A 12,058-nucleotide genomic window follows, 5' to 3' on the forward strand; every position below is an offset into this window, starting at 1 on the left:
TGTAATACACTAAGGTAATTTTATGATTCTACACAACAGAGAAAGTAATTAATACAAAATCAAATAAACATCTCACCACACCCGGACGTCAGACTAGGCAACTCTCCCGTGGATTTAGCTGGCAGTGGAACGCCTTTAGACTGATATATAGGCAAGTGATAGATTCAATAGGGGAGAATGTAGGAAGTTATAAGTTTAGAGGTTTAAAGTTTTAGGAAGTTTGAAAAGATGGAAGAGTAGTTATTTCAGCAGAGATCTTCTTCAGATGTCAGGTCTTTCCATGAGGTCTTTATGAGGGTTTTTTTTTCTTAAAGCACATGGGCTTTTATATCCACTAGTCCATTGTTCTAAGATACCTTCCCACCAGGCTTCCTGATTGGCTAGTTGAGAAATGTGTGTACATAAGCTATTTCTCACCTGCCCGCCAGGTGGCGGTCATGTATCACAGAACAATGTGAGTATTTGAGATGACTCATACCTTGGGTGGAATCTTCAGGTAATTTCAGGAATAAAATATACGGCTCTATCCAGATATAGCAGTGATACCTATATTATTCTAAATAGGGACCATGGAATATAGGTGTATATTCGGTTATTCCTCCTTGAAGTATCATCCTGTTTGTTTCCTGATAAGACATGTAACTAATGCTAGTTTATAATACATCTTACTTCCCATCATCTCAATACTCAAGTTAGTGATATATAGTTCCCATTGCTGAGTATTTAGTGGTGTTTAAAGTCTATGACATCTTATTTATAATCTGTTTTTGTAATACATTTTTGTAATGATATACAGTGAACTTTTAGACTTAAATGTCCTGAATTTCACCCCTTTGTTTCAGAATCAACATTTTTCTCTGTGTAGGGAAAAAAACTCTCTATTTGCATGGCCCTTGTATTGGGCTCATGGTAAACAATTGTTAATGCTTTCACCCTTGGTGAACAATAGTATATGGTAATAGTTTCAGAGGTCTGTTGGTTCATCACACTCTGCAAGGTTTGGGTAAGCTCTCAGACAATCAGTTTGGTTCCTCTATTGTCATGTCCAGACCTTGTATATGTTTACCTGCTTATTGAAGTCTGAATAATGGTGTTTGATCACCTGTAGAACTTCAAAATAGTATTGTCTCCAGGAGGAAAGAAAAACAATCCCTTCACCCATTCTCTCCAGTTCTTTAACTAGAATTCTTGGTGGTTCAACCAAGACAAAATTAACTCTTAACATCCGGTTATGCTGATCTGTTTGCCATATAATATTATGTCTTGATAAAAGTCATATTTTTGAGACATGATACAAAAGCCCACAACAGATTGCACCTTCTGTTATGTGGTGCCCTTGGTGAACTATCTGGTTGTGATAATATCTTACGATCAATGTAGCAATGTGGTGATCATGAGGAATGATGACAGGATGCTTCTCCTCATCTGACAGCGTGGCAAAGGATAAACGGCCACCTACTCTCAATAGTCCATCTTGATCTACAAAGGGACTCAGTTTTGTAAGATGGCTCTGTCTTGGAAGTGTCTTTTGTTGTTCAATACAGTCATATTCTTGTCTGAAACATGCGTGTTGTACAGAAGAAATTATAACTGTTTTGGCCTGTGAAAGTTCTTCGAAACTGACTCTTTCATGGAAAACTCCCCAGCTTCCGGGTTGATCATCATTGGTTTTCTTCTGGAAGCTATTGGCAACATGAATTAATTTTGCTATAACCCTGCTTAGTCTCTTCCAGTTGGAAAATCTTTCGAAACAATACGGCCGTAGTCTGGTGTCAAAGGCTTTAGTACTGAAGTTTACTACTTCTGACCTAATTTCAGGATCAGCTTCAGGATCCACTAAAGGATAAACATTGTTGTCATCAGGACTATCTACAGCTGTCTGATACAGAAAAGGTGGACCTGAGAACCATATAGAGTTCTGAAGGCAAGCTATCTGTGTAGGCCTGGTAGCATAATCTGCAGGATTTTGTTCTGAGGGTACGTAGAACCACTGCTCTGGACAGGTTGTTTGTCTGATCCTATTCACCCGATTGGAGACATACAAGAAGAATCTCTTTGAGGTGTTGCAGATATAGCCTAAAACTGTTTTACTGTCTGTAAAGAATTTCACAGCATCTAGGCTCAGGTCTATCTCGTCTCTCACTAGCTCATACAGTTCAACCGCTAGTACAGCTGCACATAACTCTAGGCGTGGAATGGTATGTGCCGGCCTAGGGCTCAGTTTGGATTTTCCCATTACGAATCCAACATGACAGACATTTCCTGCATCGCTAACCTTCAAGTAAGTGACTGCACCTATCGCTATAACGGAGGCATCTGAAAAGATGTACAGTTCTCTCTTGCAGGCCTGTGACAATGAAACAGGAACATAACATCTGGATATTTGAAGACATTGTAAAGCTTGTAAAGACTGTCAGGGATCGGTGTTCCTGCCACGATACGCCGGGCGGCGCATGCGCAGGACACCAATGCAGTCCAATCAGCAGGCAGCGGGACCTGGGCAATCGCGATGGCCGCGCATGCGCACTCGCGATCACGGACGCGCGCCTGGCACCAATGACAGCGCAGGGCGGGCTATTTAAACGGGAATAGAGGTATGTCAAATTGCCATTTGGTCTTTGTTCCTGTGTTCCTGTACCTGATCCTGTGTTACTCCGTTGCCGACCTCTGCATTGTACCTGACCTTGATTGTATCCTGCTTAACCCCTGGCTTGCCTGACCATCCTTCTGCCTGACCCTTTGTACCGCGCTGTCCGCTAGTTACTGAACCCGGCTTGTGACCTCGACCATTCTCTGCCTGCTCCTCTGGTACCTCGCTGCCCGCACGTTGCTGACCTGGTCCGCCTGACTACGCCTTCAGTCACCCAGACGATCCATCCATCCCGCACGGATCACTACTAGTAAGTCTGCCTGCCTCTTCCCATCAGACTCCATTCCCGCAGTCCCCTGCCGGTGCTCTCTACCACAGCCGGATGCACTCGGGGGTCGCGACCTGGTTCCAGTCTGCACCAAGTCCATCCCCACCATCAGGGGCCCTGGTGAACAGCAGGCTGGGACTTAGACCCCGCGCCCTGAGGAAATCCGTGCTGTGGGCTGCTAGAGACACTGCCAGGCGGTTCCTGACAGTACCAAACGGCCAGATGTCGGAGTCTGGAAGAGGACCATCCCTGTTGGAGGACATGTGCCAGCACCTGGCGGCACTAACCCAGGCAGTAAGGACGCTACAGGAGGGGTATACGCACTTGGAGGGACGGATCCAGACATTGACAACGTCCGCTCATGCACCCCAAGATTTGGGTCCTTTCTCGTCGGTCGAGAGTCTTCCGGAGACTCCTGCTGGAGCCGCGGCCTCTATGCCTGTACCGGAACCCCGGGTACCCACACCGGAACGGTTCAATGGGAACTGCACCAAGTTCAGGGCCTTCCGCAATGCCTGCCAACTTTACTTCAAACTGCAGCCGCGGACATTCTCCACAGAATCTGTGAAGGTGGGGTTCGTCATCTCGTTGCTACAGGACGAACCCCAGGCCTGGGCTCACCGGTTACTGGAGACCCATCAACCACAGCTAGTGTCAGTTTCAGCCTTCTTTGAATCAATGGCACTCCTCTACGATGACCCACAGCGAACAGCCTCGGCTGAATTAGCCCTACAAACACTCAGACAGGGTTGCAGAGCGGTTGAGGAGTATGCGGCAGAGTTCAGGCGCTGGATGGGAGACACGCAGTGGAACGACGCGGCCCTGCGCCACCAGTTCCGCATTGGTTTATCTGAGCCCCTGAAGGATGAACTAGCCAGGGTAGGCCTACCAGCCACATTGGAAGACCTCATCACCCTGGCCATCCAAATTGATCGGCGGTTGCGGGAACGCAGAATGGAAAGATCTGGTCAGAGTCAGAGGCCTACATGGGTATCGCCCCGTGTGCCAGTGCAGACCACCTTGCCTACTGAAGACCACTACCCAGAGACAGTGGACGCACCCAAACCCATGCAAGTGGGGTTAACCCGTCCTTCATTATCACCCGAGGAACGCCAGAGAAACAAGCCTTTCAGAAGCAAGGCCTGGGGTCTGCTGCGACCTTTACCCATACCTAAGAGACCATGGGAGATGATCTCCATCGATTTTATTGTGGAGCTCCCACCATCCCAAGACCATACCGCCATTTTTGTGGTGGTGGACCGCCTGTCCAAAATGGCCCATTTTCTGCCCGTGAAAGGTACACCGTCAGCTGCCGAGACAGCACAAGTCTTTATAAAGGAAATAGTAAGACTTCATGGGATCCCGAAAGACATCGTCTCAGACAGAGGAGTTCAGTTTACCTCTAAATTCTGGAGAGCACTGTGCGAATCCCTGGGAATCAAACTGTCATTATCATCAGCATACCACCCGCAGACCAACGGGCAGATGGAACGTACCAACCAGACCCTGGAGCAGTATCTCCGATGCTACACTTCATTCCTCCAGGATGATTGGCTGACTCTCTTACCACAGGCCGAATTCGCTTATAACAATGCGAGTCACTCTGCTACTCAGCAATCCCCGTTCTTCGCCAACTATGGATTCCACCCTACGTTTCTACCTGACACAATTCCTGAGAATCCAGTACCGGCTACACAAGATCTGTTACAATTCTTTTCAATAAATAACAAGGTGCTTCAGGAGGCAATCACAAAGGCTCAGGAAGATAGTAAGAGGGCCTTCGATAAAAGAAGGAGGGGCGACCTTGTTCTGCATCCGGGGGACCAGGTCTGGCTGGCCACAACAAATTTAAAAATGTCTTGCCCATCAAGAAAATTGGGACCAAAATTCATGGGTCCATTTAAGGTGAGACGGAAAATCAACGAGGTGGCATATGAACTCATACTCCCCGAATCCTTCAGAATACACCCAGTGTTTCATGTGTCCTTGTTGAAAACCGTAGCACCGGATCCATTCCCGAATCGGAGATCTAGATCTCCGGAGGCCATAAACATTGATGGGGAGGAGGAATTTGAGGTGGAAACAGTTCTAGATTGCAGGAAAAGGAGAGGCCAGACCCAATTCCTTATTAAATGGAAAGGCTACAGCCCGGAGGAAAATTCATGGGAACCTGCCCAGAACGTTCATGCCCCTAGACTGATCCAGGAGTTTTTTCGTAATCACCCTCACAGGAGAAGACAGTTGGGCATCCGGCGGCTGCCCATAGGGGGGGGGCAAAGTCAGGGAGACGGGCAGCGCATGCGCAGGACACCAATGCAGTCCAATCAGCGGGCAGCGGGACCTGGGCAATCGCGATGGCCGCGCATGCGCACTCGCGATCACGGACGCGCGCCTGGCACCAATGACAGCGCAGGGCGGGCTATTTAAACGGGGATAGAGGTATGTCAAATTGCCGTTTGGTCTTTGTTCCTGTGTTCCTGTACCTGATCCTGTGTTACTCCGTTGCCGACCTCTGCATTGTACCTGACCTTGATTGTATCCTGCTTAACCCCTGGCTTGCCTGACCATCCTTCTGCCTGACCCTTTGTACCGCGCTGTCCGCTAGTTACTGAACCCGGCTTGTGACCTCGACCATTCTCTGCCTGCTCCTCTGGTACCTCGCTGCCCCATCAGACTCCATTCCCGCAGTCCCCTGCCGGTGCTCTCTACCACAGCCGGATGCACTCGGGGGTCACGACCTGGTTCCAGTCTGCACCAAGTCCATCCCCACCATCAGGGGCCCTGGTGAATAGCAGGCTGGGACTTAGACCCCGCGCCCTGAGGAAATCCGTGCTGTGGGCTGCTAGAGACACTGCCAGGCGGTTCCTGACAAAGACTCTGTCCATTGGACCCACTCATGGAGTCTCTCTTGTGGAAGTAAGGCATCCCACTCACTTTCTCCACTTGACAGTTCACGAACTAAGGCCTTACCTTTTATGGTGACTGGTGCTACAAACCCGAGAGGATCATAAAGACTGTTCACAGTGGATAGGATCCCTCTTCTTGTGAATGGCTTTTCTGCTAAAGAAACCTGAAACACAAAGCAGTCTTTATGTAGATCCCAGCTTAGGCCTAAACTCTTCTGTAAAGGAAGGGTGTCTGTTCCCAGGCACAGGTCTTTGAGATCTTTAGCTCTATCTTCTGCGGTGAAAGCTTCCATGACTTGTTTGCTGTTAGAGGCAATCTTATGTAGTCGCAGATTAGACTCCGCCAGCATCTGTTTTGCTTTGTTGAGAATGTCGACTGCTCCTTCAGGTGTGTTAGCTGAAGCAAGTCCATCGTCTACATAGAAATGTCTCATCACAAAGTGTTTGGCATCTTGACCATAACATTCTGCACCTTTGTGGGCAGCTTTGCGCATGCAGTATATGGCAACAGCAGGAGACGGGCTGTTACCAAAAACATGTACTCTCATTCTGTACTCTGTCACCTCTTTAGCTATGTCATTATCCTTGTACCACAGGAAACGCAGGTAGTCATGATGGTCCTCTCTCACTAGGAAACAATAAAACATCTGTTGCACATCACCTGTGAAAGCAATAGGCTCTTTCCTGAAGCGTAAGAGGACTCCCAGAAGTGTGTTATTTAGATCTGGGCCACTCAGTAGTACATCATTCAATGAAACACCTCCATGTTGAGCACTGGAATCGAACACAACTCTTATTTGGTCTGGCTTGTGTGGATGGTAAACGCCAAACATTGGCAGATACCAGTGTTCTTTACCTTCATCCAGTGACGGTGCTACTTCAGCATGATTATTATCAAGCATCCTTTTGATGAATTCTGTAAAGTCTTTTTTCACTTCAGGCTTTCTTTGCAAGGTTTTACGTAGTGTGTTCAGGCGCTTCATGGCCTGCTCTCTGTTACTGGGTAAGTAACACCTTGGTATGCGAAAGGGTAAGGGAGCTACCCAATTGTTGTTTTCATCTTGGAAAGCCTCTTTATCCATGATATGGAGAAAAGCTCGATCATCTATAGACATTGCTTGTTTGTCGTCATCTTTTGTTCTCTGGAATACTGAGTTCCCTAAAGTGTCAGACTCCATGCCACTACTAATGTCTCTATTGTAACTAGAAGGAAAGTCACAGTATGGTTTTGGGATGTTAAGGGTTTCTTTCACAACAAAGCTGTTTTGGCATGGACTTAGAAGGGATGTGCGTCCATTCAGTAGCACAGATGTCTTTGACGTATTGACACTGTCAGGCCGATGTACTGCTCCTAGACAAACTTCTCCTACTATGACCCACCCTAGGTCAAGTCTTTGGGCATAGGGGGCATTAAAGGGCCCATTAATTTGTTGGCGTACCTTATGTACTTGTAGAATGTCTCTCCCAAGAAGTAGAAGAATAGAGGCATCTGTCTGGATAGCTGGAATAAGGTGAGATATTGAATTGAGATGAGGATGATGATGGGCTACTTCTGATGAAGGGATCTCTGTTTTATCATCCGGTATCATATCACACTCTATCAAAATGGGAAGTGAGAGATGGACTCTCTTGTCAAGAGACTCAATAGTAAAGTCAGTAGCTCTTCTTCCTGAAGTTTCTATCATTCCTGCACATGTCTTTAGCGTGTATGGGATAGCACTTGATGTAATATTGAAGGCATCGAAAAAGTCTGACCTTGCCAGTGACCTGTTACTCTGTTCATCCAGAACTACATACATCTTAACTGCCTTCTCCTTTTTCCCTGTGGGGTACACTGTTGCTAGGCAGATCTTGGCACATGAGCGTGGACTTGTACTGTCGCCACAGATTTCAGTGCATTTGGACATTACTGGGGGTGCTGAATTATCCTTTTGCTCGCTGCCCTCATCTTTCTGCTCTTCAGCGACCTCTAGTGGTTGATGCAATGTATCAGGGTGTAAAGCTGTGATGTGTCTGTTACTGCCACATTCTGAGCAATCCGCTTGTATTTTGCAGTCTTTTGCTAGATGCTTAGTGGATCCACAACACTTGAAGCAGATGCCGTTTTGTCTAAGAAAGGCTATCCTTTCCTTGATGGGTTTACTTTTGAACCCTTTGCACTTGTTTAGAGGATGGGGCTTTTTATGAAGTGGGCAAAGTCTGTCAGGACCTTCAAAGGCGTTTACCTTGTAGCTGCTTGGACAGCCTGGGTCCTCAGAGGGAACCGTTGTCTTGTGGGCGATCACTGAAGTCCTATTGTAGGATCTAAGTGGCTTTTCTGCCTTTGGCAGTTGACTGCTGGTGATGAAGGAAAAGCTGGGATCACACCGGATCCTTGCTTGCTGCTGTACAAATCTAGAAAACACAAAGAAAGGGGGGAAGGGGACATCATATTCTTCTTGGTATTTGGCTCCAACACTCACCCATTTTTCTTGCAGGTTGTGAGGTAGTTTCTCCACTATTGGCTTAGTACCGCTGGCGGTATCTAAATGTGCAAGTCCTCTTAGATAGCCTTCTTCTTTGGCACACTGGACTTCCCAAAGAATATCACCCAGCTCTTGCAGTTTCAAGTTGTCTTTGCTGTTTAGCTTGGGGAAAGACTCAAGTCTTTTCATTAGAGCACCTTCAATTGCCTCTGGTGATCCATATCTTTCCTCTAGCCTTTGCCAGGCCATATCAAGTCCTGCTGGAGGGTTAAATATATGTACCCTGCGCATCCTTCTTGCATGTTCTGCTGACTCCGTCCCAAGCCATTTTATCATCAGGTCCAGCATCTCGGCTGCTGATAAGCCTAAGTCTTTGACTGCATACAGAACAGAAGACTTCCATGCCCAGTAATTCTCAGGGCAGTCATCAAACTTGAGAAAGCCCGAATTAACCATTTCTTTACGGATAAGATATTTAGTGACATCTTGTGTACTCTGGTGTTTGGATTGCTGTACTAAGGATTCATTTTTAATCGCTCTGGTACTGCTGGCCTCATCGGTTTGTTTTCGTACACTCAGGGGTTCTGCTGGTCTTGGTTTAGATTCAGCTGATTCTGGATTGGGGAACTGTTTTGTTGCCTTGCTGCTTGAATGTTCTTGGACATACTCCCTTGTGCGTTCTACTGAGGAGAGGGGTTTCTCAGGCACATATGGGCCTTTGTGGATAGACCCACTTCCAGACCGTTCCATTTCGGCATAAGCTGCGGCGGCGGCTGCACACTGACGCTGAAGAATATGCAACTTTGCTTCTTGTTCTGATTTTTCTTTTTCTTACTCAGCCCTTTCCTTCATAATGGCAGCCTCTGCTGCTGCAGCGGCGGCTTCTTTCTCAGCCCTTTCCTTTATAATGGCAGCCTCTGCTGCTGCAGCGGCGGCTTCTTACTCAGCCCTTTCCTTTATAATGGCAGCCTCTGCTGCTGCAGCGGCGGCTTCTTTCTCAGCCCTTTCCTTTATAATGGCAGCCTCTGCTGCTGCAGCGGCGGCTTCTTTCTCAGCCCTTTATAATGGCAGCCTCTGCTGCTGCAGCGGCGGCTTCTTTCTCAGCCCTTTATAATGGCGGCCTCTGCTGCTGCAGCGGCGGCTTCTTTCTCAGCCCTTTATAATGGCGGCCTCTGCTGCTGCAGCGGCGGCTTCTTTCTCAGCCCTTTCCTTTATAATGGCAGCCTCTGCTGCTGCAGCAGCGGCTTCTTTCTCAGCCCTTTCCTTTATAATGGCGGCCTCTGCTGCTGCAGCGGCGGCTTCTTACTCAGCCCTTTCCTTTATAATGGCAGCCTCTGCTGCTGCAGCGGTGGCTTCTTACTCAGCCCTTTCCTTTATAATGGCAGCCTCTGCTGCTGCAGCGGCGGCTTCTTTCTCAGCCCTTTATAATGGCGGCCTCTGCTGCTGCAGCGGCGGCTTCTTTCTCAGCCCTTTATAATGGCGGCCTCTGCTGCTGCAGCGGCGGCTTCTTTCTCAGCCCTTTCCTTTATAATGGCAGCCTCTGCTGCTGCAGCAGCGGCTTCTTTCTCAGCCCATTCCTTTATAATGGCGGCCTCTGCTGCTGCAGCGGCGGCTTCTTTCTCAGCAATTTCCTTCATAATGGTGGCCTCTTTCTCAGCGAATTCTAGCTGAACACAAGTTGCCTCTGCTTTGGCGCGAGCTCTGGCTAAAAGGGCACTTGCTGATGAAATCTGACTGGACCTTGCTGATCTAGACGAGTGTGAGCGTGCATCATCTTGCTGGACACTTGGCATGCTCTCCCTGCCTTGATGTGTCCCGGGTGGCTGATCTTCAGCCTTATACTGTCTTCCTGATCTTAGACTCATTCTGTCTGTGCAGTGACTCCTATCTCCAGGCTTGTTGCGCTGCACCTTTTCACTGTTCCGTTCTCAAAACACTGACTATGTGTGGCTCTAAACGGACAGCTAAACCCTTGTCAGAATCTCCAGCAAACAGAAGCCCACTGCTTGTGTTGTCTACCAAAGAATCCAACTTTATTTTATAGGTGAAACTGAAACACAATACAATGACAGCATATCAGTATACATAGAATAACTAGTGTAACATATCAGTATACATAGAATAACTAGTGTAACATAAATGACAGATGACACAGAGGAAAGGCACTTACAGGTGATGATGTCTCCAGCCCCTTGGGAGAGAAGCAAGCACGCTGCATCCCCAGTGAATGGCAATCTAAAATGGCTGAAGAACTTCCTAAACCAAAAGTCATTTCCTGTCTGAGAATTTACATATCCAGAGGAGAACTGCCATTCATGTTTGCCACTAAATGGCCGTGGTACACTACATGTCCATATAAGTAACTATAATTCCATTAGCCTGTGAAGGCAACACACATGTCCTAAATGTGATATTACTGTGTGTGTGTAGTGCTTTTACTCACATGGATCTGCTTTCTTTTCTCTCTGGGGTGGAATGCGCTCAGAGAGAGATTTCATAATTTCCTGTACCTGTGTAATGGAAACACATCTACAGGAAGATCTCTGATAGAGCAGGGATCGATCATCAGATCCAGGCTGAACATCACTGGCCTGAACATGATGATTGATCGGTCAGGAACTGAATAACGGCAATGGCAGGTTGGTGTGTGCACATGTGCTCTCCTGGTAACTGCGGGAGCGCGAATCACATACATATATATACATATACACATGATTTTGTGCAGGGACTCCGCCCTGTGGCAGTATTTCTATTATAGGGCGGACTTAAAGCGGTTAAGGAAAGCTGTATTTCTATTTATTGACATTTTTGCACATTTATATGAGTATGTTTAGGTGTGGGCAGCGTTGTTTTAGTTGAATTCACTGTTAAGTTGGTTTATTGATTATTGATCACCTTTTTTAGCTGCTTGTGGGAATACTTTGTATTATTTGTGCTCCTCTTCACTAGTGTACCTTTCCAGTTCCTGTGTTTATAAATATGGACACAGAATGATCTCTGATTCTGTACAGGTGATCAGCAGGTCCAGGTGATCAGCAGGTCCAGGTGATCAATAGGTACAGGCCAGAAATCATTGACCTGGACCTGATAATCGGCTTGTGTTGTACTGAATGACAGCACAGTCAGGGCGGTGGGCTCACACGTGTACATGTACTGTATGTGATCTGGAACAGAGGGACTGCCCTGCCGCAGTATAAGTGTGGTGGTCGGTCCTGAACTGGGTAAAGTCAGATTGTTTGCTGATGATCTTTTACTTACTTTGGTCCAACCCAACACCTCCCTGCCAGTCCTATTCTCTGTACTCCATACATTTCCCTTTCCTCTGTAAAACAGAATGATAGTTTCCTTGGCCCACCTCCTACCTGGATTATTTGGGCATTCATCTCCCTCGCTCGTACAACTACATCCCCACTTTCAAATACTTGAGAGTCCTACTTCTGTCCTGGACTCATCTTCACCTCTCCTGGATAGGGAGGATCACTGATGGAAAATTGGCCTTTTTACCAAAACTCCTTTACTTGTTCTGTACATCCCCATCCCCACCCCCACCGATCCCTATCTCCTCCTATACTCTGAAATCTTTTTTAAAATCAGGTCTTGTGATTCAACTGAGCAGACAAAGGGCCACGAATCCCAAGACATGCTATGTATATACATAAGGAACAAGGAGGTTTGGGTGTTCCAAATGTTACTAAATATTTCTTGGTGCCCAGATTACCCCACTAACCCCCCTTTACACCACAATACATGGCTCCTTATGGGCTGACTT

General features: G+C 47.2%; 1 protein-coding gene across 1 annotated transcript in view; it reads right to left on the minus strand.

Moving 5' to 3' along the window:
- LOC149461971 (uncharacterized) overlaps positions 1-12,058 on the minus strand; it is a 208,482-nt gene that overhangs the window by 87,894 nt on the left and 108,530 nt on the right. The window contains exons 6-9 of the mRNA XM_089677773.1: positions 7,730-9,075; positions 5,853-7,027; positions 3,523-3,647; positions 1,370-2,347 (exon numbers count right to left, since the gene is read on the minus strand). Coding sequence (XP_089533899.1) covers positions 1,370-2,347; positions 3,523-3,647; positions 5,853-7,027; positions 7,730-9,075 — 3,624 coding nt within the window. The remainder of the gene's footprint in view (positions 1-1,369; positions 2,348-3,522; positions 3,648-5,852; positions 7,028-7,729; positions 9,076-12,058) is intronic.

Source organism: Staurois parvus, unplaced genomic scaffold (genome assembly GCF_062004578.1).
Source record: "Staurois parvus isolate SC_StPar_1 unplaced genomic scaffold, SC_StPar_1.0 ptg000191l, whole genome shotgun sequence".
Lineage (NCBI taxonomy): Eukaryota > Metazoa > Chordata > Amphibia > Anura > Ranidae > Staurois > Staurois parvus.